The following is an 18,758-nucleotide window of genomic DNA, read 5'->3' as shown; positions in this document are numbered from 1 at the left end:
ACACAAACAAGTGCCATTGCAGTGCCACGACAAAAGCTCCGTAATCTTGCCAGAACCCCCTTGGCGGCGACAGCGACCCCGTTAACGAGAGCTTGATATATTGGATGGCCTGTGTTGAGGGTTTCATGGACCCCCAGATTGAGCGCCCATGGAGGACGTCGCGCGGATCAGACGCCGCATCCGCTGCAATCCGCTGGCCGCGCTGCAAGGAAAATTTGACTTCATCTGAATTCTACGACGTCGCTGTCTATATCATCACTTGGCATCTATCTCTGTTGTCTTTCCCCGGAGGAGTGAAAGTATATAGCTATGCAACGTCCCGTTCCTCGACTCTCCTCTTCATCCTCGTTCTCCATCGCGCCAGTCGCTCCCCTCCACTGCACTTTCTTGCACCTCTTACGTTCTCAATTCACTTGTCTTTCCTTTACACAACTCATTCATTCACTTTTGCTCTTCTACCACCTTGTCCTCACCGGACCCTTTCTCGAACTAACTCCGCTAGTCGCTGTTACCCAAGTTCCAAATGAAGTACTCGCAAATCATCTCGGGCGCGGCCACGTTCGCTCTGGCCAATGCCCATGCCACTATCCACAGCATATCTGTGGACGGGGTGGACCAAGGTCCTGGGAACGTAGCGGGCGGATACATTCGTTACCCACCAAACAACAGTCCCGTCAAGGAAGTCGATTCCCCTGACATGACCTGCAACGTCAACAATGTTCCCGCGGAGAAGACAGTTGAAGTCCCCGCCGGTTCCGCCGTACGTCACAACGATCTTGGTCCCAATGCGCTCTGACTCCGACTAACTTCTTCTCCAGGTCACCCTCCAGTGGTTCCACGAGGGCAACACCCCGGGTGACGACATCATCGCTGAGTCCCACAAGGGACCCGTGATTTCTTATATCGCCCCAATGGATTCCAATGGAGCTGGAGACGTGTGGGTCAAGCTGTCCGAAGTTGGCTACGACGGGACCACATGGGGCGTCGACAAGTTGAGGGCAGACAGGGGAAAGCAGGAACTCACCATCCCCGCTTCCCTCGCCCCGGGCGAGTACCTCCTCCGTGGCGAGATCATTGCTCTACACGAGGGTGATGTCTCCTACTCCGCGAATCAGGCTCGGGGTGCCCAGTTCTACATGGAGTGTGTCCAGATCTCGGTGACCGGTTCCGGAACCACCGTAAGCACCTCGTCTCAGACGACACGACCGCAGTGGGCTAACGAAGCGATAGGAACTCCCAGCAGGTGTCGCCATCCCAGGCGCGTACACTGAGGCCGACCCAGGAGTCACGTTCAACATCTACGGCAACGCTGTCGGCGAGTACACCATTCCAGGCCCACCGGTCTGGGACGGAGCGACCGGTGGAACGCCAGGCGGTAACAATACTACACCGCCTGTATACGACGAGACACCCCCCGATGGAGAGGACAAGACTCCCCCCACCACTCCCCCCACTGGAGAGGACAAGACTCCACCCACCACTCCCCCTACTGGAGAGGACAAGACTCCCCCCACCACTCCCCCCACTGGAGAGGATAAGGGGACGCCTGTTTACGAGCCCAACCCAGAAATCACTCCCGGCCCCACCACGCCCAAGCCCAAGAAGAATTCTTGCAAGGCCAAAACCACCATGGTCACCAAAACTAGACCTTCCCCCACCAAAACCCCCGGCGGAAATGGCGGAACTGGTGGAAATGGCGGAACTGGTGGAAATGGCGGAACTGGTGGAAATGGTGGAAATGGTGGAAATGGTGGATATCCCACTGGTGAGAAGCCCGGATCTGGTGGTGGAAATGGCGGAACTGGCGGCGCTGGCGGTTCTGGCGTGGCCATTTACGGCCAATGCGGAGGCCTAGAATACTCCGGTCCCACGAGCTGCTCTTCCGGTAGCTGCACCAAGCTCAACGACTACTACCACCAATGCTTGTAAGCGTTCGCTTCCTCTCCCCGATAACCACGACCACCACGACCACCCCGACTACCACCACAAACCCCTCCCCCTTCTCACCTTCGGCTCGGCTCAACCCTACACCCAGCACGCCAGCGGGAGAGGCTAATCATGGCACGCATTGTACTTTTCATCCTTTCTTTTTTCCGCTGTGCGGAAAACCCGACAAGAGCGTTCTTTTCCTTCTTTACTTCCCCCCTCTTGTCGGACACACACATTATAAGTACATGCATACCCTGAGGTCTCTGTTGCGAGGTCAGGCTAGAGGCTGGGCGGTTGGAGAAGGCCTTTTCCGTGTATATATATGTCAAGGATTTACCCCATCAACAAACCAACGAACATGTGCAACAGGACTAATGCTTACGTTTTACGTCTCTGTCTTGAAAATTCAAACAATTCACATGTGTTTTTCGCCTTCTTGCATGTTGAATAATATAAATTGATGGAGTCCTTTGTGAGATGTTTCTTACTATTAGGTTTGGTTGGTGCTAGGGATGGGATTAGGAGTCCTGTCTGTCTGCTTTGCCTCGCTCGTCCAACGATCGATCGATCTCGGTCTCGATCATTCCCCGACGCTCTATTCCCATCCCTTCGCTAAGCTAAGTGTTTTCAATTGGATATTGGTGACGTTACGGTACGTTACGTGACGTATCATGTATTACATGGCCTCATATACATCTTGCAAGACTTGTATGAAAATTGAGTCCCATCTAAGTTTAGTGTCCAATCCTACCCCATCCCATCCACATATAGTAACAAAACGCTTACCTGCCTCCCTGCCCGCTTACCTGTCTGCAACTCAAACCAACGCGTTTCACTCATACAAGCTCATTACTAACTGAAACCCTAAAAACCGAAAACTCAGGAGCTAAAAGTCTAATCGTACCTTAACCTAACTAAATTAAGCCCGTCGTATTCACAGCCGGTTTCACGCGTACAAGCTTCTTATTAACTAAAACCCAAAGAAGAGAAAACCCAAAGCCTTAACCCAAACTCGATATCCAAAACCCTAAGGTCAAAAACTAAAATTAACTTGACTTAACTCACCTTACCTTACCTTAAATTCACTTAACCCAACTTAACGTACCTTACCTTAACTTTACTTACCTTAACTTGACTTAACTTACCTTTACCTTAACTTGACTTGACCTGACAAGATTCTGTCAAGCCCGTTCTGCACATACACGCCTTAATATAAGCAAGCCAATACTGTACGGAGCGGATGCAAGGCAGCCGTACGGATGAAGGTATACGTAGCGGTTATGTACCGGTAGGTACTATGTCGTTACTGTATGTATGCTCCGTATGTACCGGTACGTGTCCCGACCGGACCCCACTACGGAGCTGAAACCTTAGGCAGGTAGGTGGGTACGTAGGGAAGGGGAGCTCAATGGAGGAAAATCCTCCGCAGCGGAACCAAAAAAAAAAAGGATGATTCAAGAGCCGAAGATTTAAGAACCGAAGAATTAAGAACCGAAGATTCAAGAACCGAAGATTTAAGAACCGAAAACTGAAAACCGACAACCGAGAAACTGAAAACCAAGAAACTGAAAACCGGGAGTGGCAAATAGGAAGAGAAATAAGAGATGGGGAGACGGTGAGAGGGAGAAGAAAGGAGGAGAAGCTTCTTCTACAGCCGTGGAAACGGAAGCTGTTCCCTTACGTACGAGTCGTTGAAAGTAAATTAAAGAGGAAAAAAAGAAAAGGCCGAGTCTCTTCACCGCGAGCTAGCTAGTCAAGTCGAGTCCAGCCCAATCCATCCCCATCTAAGCGAAACCCAACCCCTTCTTCCATCTCCATCTCCATCTCCATCTCCATCTCCATCTCCATCTCCATCTCCATCTCCATCTCCACCTCCACCCTCCATCCAGACCCGCTTGCTCAGCCTCAATCCCATCCTCTCCATCTCCATCCAAACCCCCCTCCTCAACCTCAACCTCAATCTCAATCTCAATCCATCCCATCCCCCTTTCCCCCCCCTCTCCACCATCTCAATATGTCATCCCCACCACCCCCTCCAACCCAAACCCACGAACAACTCACCCTCGCCGGCGCCCGCCTCGCCCTTGCCGCCGCCGAGCGCCGCGCGCAGGAGCTCGGTCTCGGCATGAACATTGCCGTCGTGGACGGGGCGACGCACCTGCTCTGCTTTGCGCGGATGCCGGGGGCGAAGATTACGAGTATTGGGAGTACGTGTGTCTTTCTTTCTTTCTTTCTTTTTTTTTTGTTTATTTGTTTGCTTTTCTTTTCTTTTCTTTTCTTTTCTTTTCTTTTTCTTTTAGTCATTCTTAAAAAAAAAATTGTTTTGGGGGAGATTTTGAGAGGGGTTTCTTTTGAGGGGTTTTTTTTTGAGGGGTTTTGTGGTTGGGTGGATCTTTGGAAGGGAAGGGGGAGGGGGGCGTGTCAAACGGAAGGAAAGGGGTTGATTCTTGGTTTTGATTGTTGATTCTTGATTCTTTGGTGCTGATTGATGTTGATCTACCGGTACCACTCCGCCCCCCCGAACTGCTACCGCCTGAGGGTGCCTCAAAAGGTTTAACTCTCCACTTTAAACCCCCTGGTTACCCTACCCTCAAGGGTGTAACGATCACGCCTGCGAGGTAGTAGAAGTTGATGTTGATATTGATTGTTGAACATCATTCTCCCCCAGCCACCCCCCCCTTTCTTACTCCCCTTTCTTCTTCTCTCTTGGCTCTTTCTTGCGCTTTCTTCCAAGCTTTGAATGAATAGTTCGATCGATTTACTTGCTTACTCGTTTCCTTATCCATCCACCCCTTCATCCAAACCCAAACGGATTACCTTCCCTTCTCCCTCTCTCCATTTCCATTTCCATTTCCATCTCTCATTCGTCCCCTCGATCCCTCAATCTTCCACCCAACCCCCTAAGAACACCCCCACCCACACCCACACCCACATCCAACCCCGTCTAACATACCCCCCCCTCTCTCTCTCTCTAGTCGCGATAGACAAAGCCTTCACAGCAGCAGGCCACCGCCTCGGCACGCACCTGTACAAGGAAGCCGTCTGGCCCGGCGGCCCAGCGTACGGCCTGGGGAACAGTAACGGCGGTCGGTTCACAACCTTCGGGGGCGGGCTGCCGATCCTGAATGCGCGCGGGGAGGTCATTGGGGGTATTGGGGCGAGTACGGGCACGCCGGCGCAGGATCAGCTGGTGGTGCAGGCGGGGGTGGATGCGTTGAGGGAGGTGCTGCACGGCGGGAGTGGTGGTGGTGGTGGTGATGGAGAGAGGGTGAAGGCGAAGTTGTGAGTTGTGAGTTGTGAGTTGAGTGAGGGTATTCACTGTATATAGGTAGGTAGGTGGTGCGAGAGAAGGGACGCTTTTGGTCGGCTCGCTTTCCTTGAAGATGTCTTGTTAAAGGGCATTGCTTCTTCGTCATCTTACACTTCCGATTTCCCTACCTAATTGTCCGGTGTACTACAATGTACCATAGTGTATCCCCAACCCAGGCCTGAACTCCGTGGCTATACAGAATACAACCCCCCCCCCCCTCCAGTCCTATCCTCCTATCCGCACCCAACACAGAATCCAAAAGAGCCGTCAAAAGCATCCCACTGTCTCTCCAGAGCTTTGGGACAGCCGGCCGGAGGTATTTGGCCAGGAGCATAAGGTGCTAACAGCGTTTCCACATCGTTCCCTTCAATAGCCTTGAGACAACCAAATCGAGGTACCTTATCCGGGCCGTAGAATCGTAGCAGTATTTCCATGTCCTCTTCGCGCATCTCACATAGGTCCTCCAAGCTGTAGGCGTCGCTGACCTTGATCATCCTGGCATAACATATTAGTATATACACCAAGGAACGATGATTTGCCACCAACCACGACATCCTCTTGGGTCCCTCCTCAGGGTTGGGCGCGACCTGTCTCAGCTTCTGCCTCAGCCGCCCAACCTTCAAGATCGCATCTCCAATGTTCGGGGGCAGCTTTTCGGCGATGGACCTCCGCACAATATTCGCCAGTCGCGGCCCTTTGCCGTTGGTGCTGACCATGATCTGCAGCGGTCCATCCCGATGTATGCTTCCAAAGTAGAAGTCGCATTCAGGTGGCACATCGGCGATATTGGCTGCAATCCTCCTCTCCTTGCACAGCTTCCATATCTCCGTCGAGGCGACCGGATCGTCCACTGCCGTCAAGACCATATCGACATTGTCGAGATCCGCCGCTTCGAACTTCCGGTCCACGTAGTCGACCTGGCCCTTCTCGATGCGATATGCCACTTCGGGATTCAGGCCTGCGCGGGGAGACACCACGGTGACTTTGGCGTCTGCATTGAGCACGTTCAGGATCCGTCCTGCCGCAACCTAGCAGAGTCAGTCAACAAACAATCCGTGGGCGTGGGTTGCCCGGCGGCGCATTGGAAACTTGCCTCCCCGCCCCCGACCACCAAAACCCTCTTGTTACGGATCTGCCATGCCAGAATCAAGGAGCCGCCGCCCTCAACCTCAGGAAACTTATCGGCGCCCATGTCTTCAGGTCAGTATTGCAGTAAGTATCGCAGTAAGTATTGCTAGTACATTCACGAACGTTTTTTTGGTGGAGATCCTTGCACCAGCCCGATAAGACTAAGTAAGTACCTACGGAGCTTATCGTTCGGCATCCTCGCCTCACCCATTGCCTGACTGACCCTCGGTAACGCTTGCAACCGCCGCAGTTTCCCAGGTCAGGCCGGCCATTCTTCCAAACCACCTTGGTCTGGCAGGCCTCTGCTTCTTCTGAGGAACCCGGATTCCGTCCATCTACTCCCGCCATGTCTGGTAGGAAACTGGGAGGCGGGAGGGTTCTGGGGAGTGGAAAGTCGCTGGCACCTCCCATTCCCCCGGCGCATCAGCGAACCTCGTCGCTGATCTCCTCGACGGCGGAAAGCACCGTTTCGTCTGGAGGGTCGTCTGCCTCTCCTCTGGGTACCTCGCCCATACCAGATGGACAGGACTTGAGATCTGTAGTCTCTCTGCAAAACGGAAGGTCGGCAGGTACGGGGGCAAGTAGCAGGCTCCTCTGTCCCATCTGTAACGACGAAATGGTAAGTTTCTTGAAACACTGTGAAAAACTATACTGACGATTACAGATGACATTATTGCAACTCAATCGGTAAGAGGACCTATCCTTTTTTGACGACGCACAATCGCTAATAGTCTGCAGACATCTGGACGACAACCATCAGGAACTGCCAGCAGTCGAGCAGGATGAGGTCAAGAATTGGTTCGACAAGCAGGTTATAAAAGCCAAGAATTTCCAGCCGTTGGCAGTGATCAATCAAAAATTGAAAGGATTGGATGTTTTCGAATCGAACGAGTCTATGTCCATGGCAGCTTCCGCTCCCATCTCCCACTCAGGCAACCGAAATTCAACGCCAGAGCCAGCTAGGATGATCGATCCCGACGAGGTAGTTACTAGGGCACATTGGCAGAGGACGGGTTTCAGCGACCTATGTACGGAGCCAGCATGTGGGAAGAGGCTCGGAGCTGTCAATGGAAGTGTAAACTGCAGGAAGTGCGGGCGATTGTTCTGCGAGGATCACACTATGTACCAGATGAAGCTTTCGAGGTCGGCCCAACATGAGCCAGTTCGAGGGCTGTGGTGCAGGACCTGCGAGACTTGCTTCAAGTCAAGGGAATGGTATAATGACCATAATGGACTCATACGAGACGATTCTGCCAATTTCATGGCGATGCGGAGGAAGAAAGTGGACAGGGAATACCTGGAGATATCGAGATTGGAGAAGAGGCTCACTAAGCTAACCCAATTGTTGGCAACGCCATCTGAAGACTTGTCAGGAAGTAATGGTGGGATACTGTCAATTTCAGGGCTGAAGAACCAGCGGAAGATACTGGAGCAATCGGTAGTGACTTGGGAGGAAGACGCGAAAGTGTCAAAATGTCCATTTTGCCAACAAGAGTTCGGATCTTGGTCGTTCCGGCGGCACCATTGCCGATTATGTGGAAGAGTAGTCTGCTCGGACCTTCGAACAGGCTGCTCAATGGAGATAGGCCTGAACGTGACAGCAGGTAAATTGCACATTCCGCTTTCACGATTCTCAGCGGCTGACAATGTCCAGCAACTAACCTCCAGTCCGAAAAGAACGGAACCACGGAACTCAGCATCGACATCCGCATGTGCAGAGACTGCAAAGCAACAGTATTCAACAAAAAGGACTTCGCAGCTTCCGTCTCCCATAAACCGCCCGATCAACGCGCCTACGAAAACCTCCTACAATTTGAGAGAGGCATCCGCCTCCTCCTCCCCAACTTTCAACGGCTTCTCATTGCCCTGCAAGACCCTGATAAACCGCCCTCCCACCAGACGTTGACGGAAGCGTCCAAAGTCCGGAAACGCCTGATCGATAGCTTTGGCAAGTACGATTTGGCTGCGAAACGCATACGTGACTTGCCTACAAAAAGTGCTGCGCAGGCGAAGCTGCAGAAAGCCATCTACCAACAAGCAGCCAACTTTCTGAGTATCCACATGCTACCCCTCAAATCCCTCCCCAAGATCCTCAAACACGCCTCTCCGCACGGGGCTAACGGCCTTCCCAATGGCCGTGGCGCCCTGGCGGCTGTCAAGTCTAACGACATTGACTCGGCGTCGCAAATCAGCTCCAGCTCCGCCGTTTCGGCCATCGAAGCCGAAGAGAAGGAGCTCAGGGAACGCCTGATAGTGCTCGAGGAGCAAAAGTTCCTGGTCGCGGAGATGGTGGATGCCGCGAAGAAGGCCAGGCGGTTCGATGAGGTTGCTGCGCTGAGCGGAAATATGGGGGATCTGGGGCGGGAGATTGATGAGGTGAGTGGGATGCTGGGGCAGTTGGACTTTGCGGGGGTTTATGGTGGGGGTGGGAATGGTAATGGAAATGGGAATGGGAATGGGAACAGGGCCCTGAGGTTATTGAAATAGGCTCTACCTGTTTTACTTGGAAGAAGTGTCAATAAAGACATGGAAGTTGGGAAGTTGGGGGGGTGTGCTGGCGGTCCATGAGGGAAGCAGATTCCTATCTCGTCTCGGTATCATATCATTCTACAGTCGTCTCCAGGTCTACTGGCAGGCAGCCTAGGCCAAAAGAAAAAAAAAACAAGAGAAAAAGAAACAGAAACAAGCGGCATTGGGCGGCGTTCTCCGAGTCGCGAAAAGAAGGGAAGCGTTGAAATCACGTAGGTGCGTGGGACTGACTGATTCTTTTGGGAAGAGGGTGTTTGTTTTTTCCCTCCCTTGTCGTTTGCTGGGATGAAGGGAGGGAGGGGTACCTAGGTGTAGGTGTAGGTGTAGGTGTCTCGGAGCGTGGTTTGTATACACGGAATAATATAATATTTTACAATTTTATGATGTTATGATGTTATGATGTTATGATGTTATGATGTTATGTGTAGAGATAGGTAGGTACATGACTGGCTGGGCTCTTGAGTATGGAGGTTGGAGATTGAAGGGTGGAGATTGGGGATTGGAGATTGGGGATTGGGGATTGGGGATTGGGAAGGGCAAGATAAGAGAGGAATCGTTAGGATGTGGTAGGGTATGGTATGCTATGCTATGGTATGATATCGTGTATGGTAGGTATAGTAAGTATACTGTGTGTGCGGAGAGAGAGACAGAGAGAGAGACAGAGAGACATACAGAGAACCCATCTTCTTGCACTGCTGCTAACGGAGTCAGTCAGTCAGTCAGTATGTCAGTCAGTAAGTAAGTATGTATGTAAGTAAGTACCTAGGTGATTAAGAAAGGAGTTGTATTCTTACCTGCTCCTTAGTTGGGTATGGACGCTGGTTTGATTTGGTCTGGTTTGGTTTGGTCTGGTTTGGTTTGGTTTGGTATGGTATGGTTTGGTATGGTTTGGTATGGTATGGTATGGTCTGGTCGACAGCATGGAGGCTGTGCTGTACAGTGCTACGGTGCAGTAGGAGGAAGGAAGGAAGGAATTACGAGGAGATACCGAATCAAGTAAAGAAAAGTAGAGTAAAGTAGAGTAAAGTAGAGTAAAGTAGAGTAAAGTAGAGTAAAGTAGAGTAAAGTAGAGTAAAGTAGAAAAGTAGAAAAGTAGATGAATTTGAAGCGCTTCTTCTTTCTTTCTTTCCGTTCTCTCCCTCTCCCTCTCTTCTCCTTCGGCGATTGAGTGTTGCTCTCAAGTGTTATTTCACGTGTGAATGAATGGTTGTACTGGGTGAGTGTTCCAGGCAGCCTTGGACAAAGTTCTTGCGTTGTGTAGGTAGGTATTAGATGAGTGGACTTGGGATTTTTCATAGTCGATTTTGATCCCCCTCCCCGGTTACCCTCCCCCGGGTCTATTTACGAAAATAAAGGCAGCACGGGGGTCATTGTACAAGGTTACATGGGGAATCTCTCTATGCCAATTACAACGCAGTCTCCCACCTACGCCTCATTTCTCCGTCTCCCATCCCTATCCACCCACTTACAGCAGCAGCTCCAAGGGATTCTCCACCACCTTCTTGAACTCCTTGATCCACTCACCACCCACCGCACCATCCACAACCTTGTGGTCGAAGGAGCCCGTGACTACAATCTGGTCGTCCCACTCTAGCGAAGTGCCCTCCTCGGTCTCGACAGGGATGGCAACTTTCTTGGTGGTTCCAACGGCCAGGATACCGGCTTGGGGTGGGTTGATGACGGCGGTGAAGCGGTCAATCGCGGAGTTCATGCCCATGTTGGAGATGGTAAAGGTTCCGCCTTGGTACTCTTCGGGCTTGAGCTTACCATCGCGCGCACGCTTTCCGAGGTCCTTGACGGCGGCGGAGATGGACGACAGACCGAGACCTTCGACATTCTTGACGATGGGGGTCATGAGGCCGACGGGGGTTGCGACAGCGACCTTGGGAATTGGATTAGCGTTCAGTGTGGTATATACGTATACATTGTAGAGTGGAACTTACGCTGACATCAACGTTGTTGAATTGGCGGATGAAACCGTCTCTCCAGCTGGAGTTGACAGTAGGCACCTTCTTGCATGCAACACCGACAGCCTTGATCAAGAAATCGTTGACCGAGAGCTTGTATTCGCCATTTGCGGAAGCGTTGAGGGCAGCTCGGAGCTTCAAGAGCTTGCTAACGGATACAGTGGCTGCAACAAAGTAGTGGGGGTTTTGGTTCATAGACTCGGTGAGACGGTTGGCGATAGTTTTGCGCATGGAGGAGATGGGGGTGTCGACGTATGAAGCTGTAGGAGCCGCACCCGGGGCAGCTGGAGCGCTTCCTGAGGAAGCCTTCTTGACATCGGCCTCAGTGATTTGCCCACCAGTTCCAGTACCCTTGAGACCAGTGATTTTGACACCAGAATCAATTGCCAATCTGATAGCCGCAGCACTCGCATTCGGAGCTCTCGCCAAAGCCGGTTCTAACTTTCCACCACTCGACTCGGGTTGTTCGGGGGCTGGTGTTGACTTGGCCTTTGGTGGAGCAGTTCCGGATTGTGTGTCTGCGGTCTCGGACGATTGACTGGCCTCCTCCTTTGGTGGTGGTGCAGGTGCACTCTCTCCTCCAGCATCCTCGAGTGTGAAGGCATCGAAGGCAGAAGCATCGGCGCCCTCCTCGATCACGACAGCGATGGGCTAGGAATGTCAGTTTAGTACTGAGTAGGAATCAAGCTGCATTGGGCATGTACATTACCAACTGCGATATCCTTCGCGCCCGATTCCTTCAAGATCTTGGCCAGAACGCCATCCTCCTGGAACTCAAAGTCCATTTGCGCCTTGTCGGTCTCGATCTCAACCAGTACATCTCCCGGGGCGACCGCGTCTCCAACCTTCTTCTGCCACGTCCCGATATTACCGGATGTCATAGTGGGCGACAGAGCGGGCATTGTGACCACCGTATGAGGCGGAAAAGACTTGGAGGCATAGCATCGAGCGAATTGGAAGGGGAGGGAGGACTGCACTGCGCGCCGTCTCAGGACCGCAGCGAACATCTTGTCGAGCTTTGAGCGTAGTAAAGAATTCAGAAGAGATAAAACGAGGGAACTGAGAGTAGAAGTGTCCAGACAATTGAGGTCGTGGACCAGCAGCGTCGCGGACGAGAGGGTTGAGGAAGAGGAAGATGATGTGGGATAGAGGATGCGAGTTCCGGGCGAAATTCGTTGAGACTGAGAATAAATTCTCGGTCGGACCTAGCGGAGCCGGGGCTACTCTGCAGTAGGTAGAGTCTAGCTACCCCCATCGTCAAGCCCTGATGGACGGAGCATGCAATTGGCCCAGCAGACGCCGCGCTTACATACGCAGGGATTCAGGGCTACGGCCATAGCTTATCGGGGATTGGACAGCTTCTTTCTTTTATTTCACCACTCATTCGTACGCAAAGGGGATGATGCGGGAGACGTGGTAAATACCTACACTACAACACCTACTCAATAATCAGACTGGGAATATTTCTTTTCTCAACACACGAACTCGACTCGACCCGACCCGACCCGCCTGCAACTCCGTCTCACTTTACTTCAGCCTCGAATTATCTCCAGGCGAGACAACACATCCAGTGACAGCGACAGCGACAGCGACAGCGCCCGTGACAGCCAGTCCTTCTTTTACCTACTACTACACATGGGAGCCGGCCTATTCACGACCTTACGATGAGCTCCATCGTCTTTGTAGTGTCAGCGCTGGAAGCTATTGCGGCTTCCAAAGAGGCCAACAAGAGCAAACCGCTCTCCGAGTCGGTTCAGAAAGCCCTGAAGGATATCAAGGAGCATGCGCCCCAATTGCCCGACCCCGAGATCATATTTGCGCCGTTGCAATGGGCCACCAAATCCGGCAGCATCCCCTTGACCACGACAGCTCTGGATTGCATTGGAAAGCTCATCAGCTATTCCTACTTCTCCGTCCCATCTTCTCCTAACGCCGACAAGGAGGCTTCCCGAGAGCCTCTGATCGACCGAGCGATCAATACGATATGCGACTGCTTTCAAGGAGAGACCACGGCGGTGGAGATACAACTCCAGATTGTAAAGTCCTTACTGGCAGCTGTGTTGAACGATAAAATTGTGGTGCATGGTGCTGGTTTACTTAAAGCCGTACGGCAGGTCTATAATGTCTTCCTTCTCTCGAGGAGCAGTACGAATCAGCAGGTGGCTCAAGGAACCTTGACGCAGATGGTCGGGACAGTCTTTGAACGGGTCAAGACACGGATTCACATGAAGGAAGCTCGATTGAACCTCTCGAAATCAGACAAGAGCCCAGGCAACATAAGTTCATATACTGTCGATGTCTCGGCGGAGCCCCATAGCAGTGATGCAAGAGAGGAGTCCGTGGAAGAGAGCGTCACTTCAGAAATGCCGTCTGAAGAAGAGGGGCCAAAACTCACGTTGAAAGACCTCGAACATCGCAAGAGCTTTGACGATTCACAAATGGGAGACGGCTCAACAATGGTAACGCAGTTGAAGCATCTTCAGCCAGCACCTCAATACACAGCAGGGGAGACTACACCCACTGAGGACTGCATGGACGAAGAAATGGACTCTGAGGAAAACGAAGACGAGGTCTACATCAGGGACGCATATCTGGTATTCCGATCATTTTGCAATCTCAGTACTAAAGTTCTCCCGCCCGACCAACTCTACGATCTAAAGGGGCAAGCCATGCGGTCCAAACTGATTTCGCTTCACTTGATTCACACTTTACTAAATAATAATATGCTCGTCTTCACTTCTCCTCTTTGTACCATCACCAACAGCAAAAGCAACGAGCCCACGGGATTCTTGCAGGCTATCAAGTTCTACCTGTGTTTGAGCATCACTCGCAACGGTGCAAGTTCGGTGGATAGAGTTTTTGAAGTGTGCTGCGAGATATTTTGGCTTATGCTGAAATATATGAGAGCTCCATTTAAGGTGCGTTGTGCACAATTCGTTGGACCAGTTTTTTTTTTTTTTTTTTTTTTTTTTTTGACTGCCTGACTGACCCTATGACAGAAAGAAATCGAGGTGTTCCTCAATGAGATCTACCTGGCGCTTCTGGAGCGGCGTAATGCTCCCGTTGCCCAAAAGCTGTATTTCATGGGTATCCTTCAGAGATATTGTGGAGATCCACGCGCGCTAGTCGAGACGTATTTGAATTATGATTGTGACAGGAATGTTGATAACATGTTCCAGACTCTAATTGAGGATCTCTCCAAAGCTGCGAGTCAAGCTGTTATGGTCAGCCCGCTTCACCAACAACAGTACGAAGAGCGAGCTGTAAAAGGGGCTCTGAATGGCTCAGGGTCAGACTGGCAAGCTCGGGGGACTCTTCCCCCTTCATTGACGACTGCTCACCTAACTGATCGGCATGCGAATGTTGATGATGAAGTGCCGAAAGAGTACATCATCAAACGTCTCGCTTTGGACTGTCTCGTGGAAACGCTGAGATCGATGGTCAATTGGTCTCAACAGGGTATTGCCGAAGTCACTGGGAGCCCCGATGGAGAAGGGAGGCATTCGGAAGACGCACGGCAGTCGCTTGACCCGTCGCAAATCGAGACCTCCTCACGAATCACGAACGGCGACACACCTATGCCGCCTTCTACTCCAATCGTCGATGATGATCCGAATCAACTTGAAAAGGAGAAGCAAAGGAAAACGGCTCTGAGCAATGCAATCAAGCAATTTAACTTCAAGCCTAAGCGTGGAATTCAGCTACTGCTCAATGAAGGGTTTATCCCAAGTGATACTCCTGTGGATATTGCACACTTCTTGATCACCGAAGAACGATTGGATAAGGCTCAAATCGGAGAATACCTTGGTGAGGGCGACGAGCGGAACATCGCCATCATGCATGCTTTCGTTGACACTATGGACTTCACGAAACGTCGTTTCGTCGATGCTTTGAGACAATTTCTCCAGTCTTTCCGCCTGCCAGGAGAGTCACAGAAAATCGATCGCTTCATGTTGAAGTTTGCCAATCGATATGTGACCGGCAACCCGAATGCTTTTGCCAATGCAGATACAGCTTACGTGCTTGCCTACTCGGTAATCATGTTGAACACCGATGCGCATAGTCGACAAGTCGTCAAGCGTATGACCAAGGAAGACTTCATTAAGAACAATCGAGGCATCAACGATAATGCCAACCTTCCGGACGAGTATCTCAATGGTATTTTTGAAGAGATTCATGCGAATGAGATCGTTTTAAAAAGTGAGAGGGAAGCTGCCGCAGCCATGGGAATAATACCTCAGCAGTCGGGTGGGATTGCGGCGGGTCTCGGTCAGGCTCTGGCTACTGTTGGTCGGGATCTACAGCGAGAGGCCTATTTGCAACAATCTGAAGAGATTTCGAATCGGTCTGAACAGCTGTTTAAGAACTTGTTCCGCAACCAACGCAAGAATGCCGCAAAATCGGGGGGTATCAAGTTCATCCCTGCCACGTCATTTAAGCACGTTGGTCCGATGTTTGACGTCACTTGGATGTCGTTCTTTTCTGGATTCTCAGGTCAAATGCAACACGCTCACAACATTGAGATCGTCAGGCTGTGCATGGAGGGCATGAAACTCGCCGTCCGCATTGCATGCCTCTTTGATCTGGAAACCGCGCGAGAGGCCTTCGTCTCGGCATTGAAGAACGCCACTAACCTTAACAACCCAACAGAGATGCAAGCGAAGCACGTCGAGGCTCTCAAGGTTCTGATCGAGATTGGGCAGACGGAAGGTGGCCTCCTAAAAGGCTCATGGCGGGATATTCTGATGTGTATCAGTCAGCTGGATAGATTGCAGCTGATATCCGACGGCATTGACGAGGGTTCAATCCCAGATGTATCCAAGGCCAGGATCGTGCCTGCGTCGAAGGCCGATGCACAATCCATAAATTCGAGAAAATCGAGTCAATCAACAAGACCAGCTCGTCCAAGGCCTCGCTCCACGACTTCAGGCACGATCTACTCGATGGAAATTGCCATGGAGAGTCGCTCAGAGGAGGTCATCAGGGGCGTGGACCGGATTTTCACCAACAGTGCGAATTTATCGGGTGAAGCCATCGTTCACTTTGTCAGGGCCCTAACTGAAGTGAGCTGGGAGGAGATCAGGACAGGAGGTCAAACCGAAAATCCTAGAACATACTGTCTCCAAAAACTGGTTGAGATCAGTTACTACAACATGACCAGAGTCAGATTCGAGTGGACCAACATCTGGGCGGTATTAGGAGAGCACTTCAATCGGGTTGGGTGTTACAACAATACTCGCGTAGTCTTCTTCGCTCTAGACTCGTTGCGCCAATTGTCAATGCGATTCATGGAGATTGAAGAGCTACCCGGTTTCAAGTTCCAGAAAGACTTCCTCAAGCCGTTCGAACATGTCATGGCGAACAGCAGCGTCTCTACCGTCAAAGATATGATCCTCCGCTGTCTGATTCAGATGATCCAAGCGCGAGGAGCGAATATTCGTTCCGGATGGCGAACGATGTTTGGCGTGTTCACTGTTGCTGCTCGAGAACCATACGAGAGCATCGTCAACCTTGCCTTCGATAATGTCAATCAAGTCTACAAGACTCATTTTGGCATGGTCATCTCCCAAGCTGCTTTCGCCGACCTTGTCGTGTGTTTGACAGAGTTCTCGAAGAACATGAGGTTCCAGAAGAAGGGTCTACAGGCTATGGAGACTCTCAAATCGATCATCCCAAGGATGCTCAAGACACCGGAGTGCCCGCTGTCGAATAAATCGGACGTAAACTCCGACGGCTCCATCAAGTCCCCAGACCTGGCATCCAATCAAATAAGCAGGACGTCGCAAGAAGAAGCGTTTTGGTTCCCAGTCCTCTTCGCCTTCCACGATGTTCTGATGACGGGTGAGGACTTGGAAGTGAGATCAAACGCACTTAATTATCTATTCGAGTCTCTCATCAATTACGGTCGCAACTTCCCACACGATTTCTGGGATATACTCTGGCGACAGCTGCTCTATCCGATCTTCATGGTGTTGAAATCAAATTCGGAGATGTCCAATGTCCTTACCCAGGAGGAACTATCTGTCTGGCTATCAACGACCATGATCCAAGCCTTGCGAAACATGATCTCCCTCTTCACCTATTACTTCAAATCACTCGAGTACATGCTCGACAGATTCTTGGATCTGTTGACGCTGTGCATTTGTCAAGAAAACGATACGATCGCTCGCATTGGCAGCAATTGTCTCCAACAGCTGATCCTGCAGAATGTCACGAGGTTCCAGCCTGCACATTGGTCGAAAATTGTGGGAGCCTTTGTGGAACTCTTCGAGAAGACCACGGCATCTCAACTCTTCTCCGCTACTAGCTCAGCCGCTGGGGGATTAGATGGTGCAATGTCTCCCATAGATGAGCCGACAGTAGACGAGAAATCTCTGAGGATTGTAACAGCCCACGGCCTAGCATCAGACGCAGAAAGCATCAACGAGGCCGCATCCATCACGCCAACAGCAGCAACAGCCACCGACCTGGAAGACTACAAACCACAGTCAGGACTTCAGCAACAGCCAGTCGTCGTCACCGCTGCCCGTCGACGATTCTTCAACAAGATCATCACGAAATGCGTCCTTCAACTCCTAATGATCGAAACTGTCAACGAGCTTTTCTCTAACGATGCCGTGTACACACAAATCCCGAGTCCCGAACTCCTCCGCCTCATGGGCCTCCTCAAGAAGAGTTTTCTTTTCGCCAAGCGCTTTAACGAGAACAAGGAGCTGCGCATGCGTCTGTGGCGCGAAGGTTTCATGAAGCAGCCCCCCAACCTACTAAAGCAGGAGAGCGGAAGCGCCGCTACGTACGTCAGCATCCTGCTACGCATGTACCACGACGACAGCGAGGAGCGAAAGCGTAACCGCGGCGACACGGAAGCTGCACTTGTGCCGCTCTGCGCGGATATAATTCGCGGCTTCACGCAGCTAGAGGAAGAGTCTCAGCAAAGGAACATCATTGCGTGGAGACCGGTTGTGGTGGATGTGCTGGAAGGCTACGTGAACTTCCCACGCGAAGACTTTGAGAGGTACATTGAGACGTTCTATCCCCTCGGCACCGATCTCTTGAATAGAGACATGGGAACCGAAGTCCGCATGGCTTTGCAAGGTCTGCTGAGGAGGGTGGGAGAAATCAAACTCGGCATTCCTGAGCGGCGGCCTGACGACTCCTCAAGTCCAACAAGCGCGATGGCGACGCGTATGAGGAGACGGTCCAGTTTCCGGTGAGCGGGAGACGGGCAGGGGAGGATGGTTTGGTTCTGCTATTTGAGCGTGGCATTCAGTCAGTTAGGTATTTTTTATGGACCCCAGACCGAGAGTGAGGCGGCCCAGGGCAGTCTCTGAGATGACCACTTGGTAGGGAGTTTTGAGGCTGGGCTTGCTTTTCCCGGAATAGCGAGGGGTTCGCTGTCTGTAGACTGAGATTGGGGCTTATCCTTTTTCCTGGGGTGTTTTTGTGTACGAGATGAGATGTATCGATACCGTTGGCTCGTAGATATAGTTGTAGACTTTTTGTATCAACCTAGCGGTTGGGTTTTTCGGATAATTGCATTCATTGCTCCCGCGGAGTTGCCGTGCAGAAGGTCGGAATTGGCGAAGAAGAATGAGCGTCGACGTTTCACCGGAGGAGAGCACGACTTTTGTTCGAAGCGAGTTTCTTTATTCAGGTTGATAGAAAGGTATAGAGTCCGTAATTCTCTGCGAATCTTTTCCTCTCCAGATTCCAGAAGTGCGTTAATACAGTAGCGCCCAGCGGAGCCAGCGGAAACTCGAAAGCTGATACGGTATCGGGACCCACTTCAAACACCGCGCCTCAGCTGTCTATCCTCTACATTTTAATTCACTTTCTGTACTTGAAGAGTCAACAACGCGCGGTGGATCCGAGGGATTCCGGTATTAAAACCGATC

The 18,758-nt window shown here is 51.4% G+C and overlaps 6 protein-coding genes across 7 annotated transcripts; 4 read left to right on the top strand and 2 right to left on the bottom strand.

Moving 5' to 3' along the window:
• Positions 1–523: 523 nt before the first annotated feature.
• On the top strand, positions 524–1,929 carry L3040_004825 (uncharacterized protein; the record flags this gene model as incomplete). The annotated part of the gene is made up of 3 exons (XM_007288539.1): positions 524–760; positions 819–1,178; positions 1,231–1,929. The coding sequence occupies 3 exons, from the start codon at positions 524–526 to the stop codon at positions 1,927–1,929; spliced, it is 1,296 nt and encodes a 431-aa protein (XP_007288601.1).
• A 2,014-nt stretch (positions 1,930–3,943) lies between these two features.
• On the top strand, positions 3,944–5,215 carry L3040_004824 (uncharacterized protein; the record flags this gene model as incomplete). Its single annotated transcript, XM_007288538.2, has 2 exons — positions 3,944–4,136; positions 4,905–5,215. 2 exons carry the CDS (start codon positions 3,944–3,946, stop codon positions 5,213–5,215), a joined length of 504 nt encoding a protein of 167 aa, XP_007288600.2.
• Positions 5,216–5,472: 257 nt separating this feature from the next.
• On the bottom strand, positions 5,473–6,431 carry L3040_004823 (uncharacterized protein; the record flags this gene model as incomplete). 2 transcript variants are annotated; one of them, XM_066156346.1, is made up of 3 exons in its annotated part: positions 5,473–5,734; positions 5,786–6,267; positions 6,333–6,431. In XM_066156346.1, 3 exons carry the CDS (start codon positions 6,429–6,431, stop codon positions 5,473–5,475), a joined length of 843 nt encoding a protein of 280 aa, XP_066011759.1. The 2 variants fall into 2 exon arrangements, with proteins under 2 accessions (XP_066011759.1, XP_066011758.1); XM_066156345.1 differs by having other exon boundaries at positions 5,789–6,267.
• A 282-nt stretch (positions 6,432–6,713) lies between these two features.
• On the top strand, positions 6,714–8,854 carry L3040_004822 (uncharacterized protein; the record flags this gene model as incomplete). Its single annotated transcript, XM_007288536.1, has 4 exons — positions 6,714–6,986; positions 7,032–7,054; positions 7,106–7,971; positions 8,022–8,854. 4 exons carry the CDS (start codon positions 6,714–6,716, stop codon positions 8,852–8,854), a joined length of 1,995 nt encoding a protein of 664 aa, XP_007288598.1.
• A 1,507-nt stretch (positions 8,855–10,361) lies between these two features.
• On the bottom strand, positions 10,362–11,870 carry L3040_004821 (uncharacterized protein; the record flags this gene model as incomplete). Its single annotated transcript, XM_007288535.2, has 3 exons — positions 10,362–10,778; positions 10,840–11,514; positions 11,568–11,870. 3 exons carry the CDS (start codon positions 11,868–11,870, stop codon positions 10,362–10,364), a joined length of 1,395 nt encoding a protein of 464 aa, XP_007288597.2.
• A 657-nt stretch (positions 11,871–12,527) lies between these two features.
• Positions 12,528–18,077, top strand: L3040_004820 (uncharacterized protein; the record flags this gene model as incomplete). The annotated part of the gene is made up of 2 exons (XM_007288534.2): positions 12,528–13,781; positions 13,863–18,077. The coding sequence occupies 2 exons, from the start codon at positions 12,528–12,530 to the stop codon at positions 18,075–18,077; spliced, it is 5,469 nt and encodes a 1,822-aa protein (XP_007288596.2).
• Between the last annotated feature and the right edge of the window lie 681 nt (positions 18,078–18,758).

Source organism: Drepanopeziza brunnea (assembly GCF_022702325.1).
Source record: "Drepanopeziza brunnea f. sp. 'multigermtubi' strain 214-2 chromosome Unknown ctg7, whole genome shotgun sequence".
In the NCBI taxonomy this organism is placed as follows: Eukaryota; Fungi; Ascomycota; class Leotiomycetes; order Helotiales; family Drepanopezizaceae; genus Drepanopeziza; species Drepanopeziza brunnea.
This window is presented reverse-complemented; position numbering and strand designations above follow the sequence as displayed.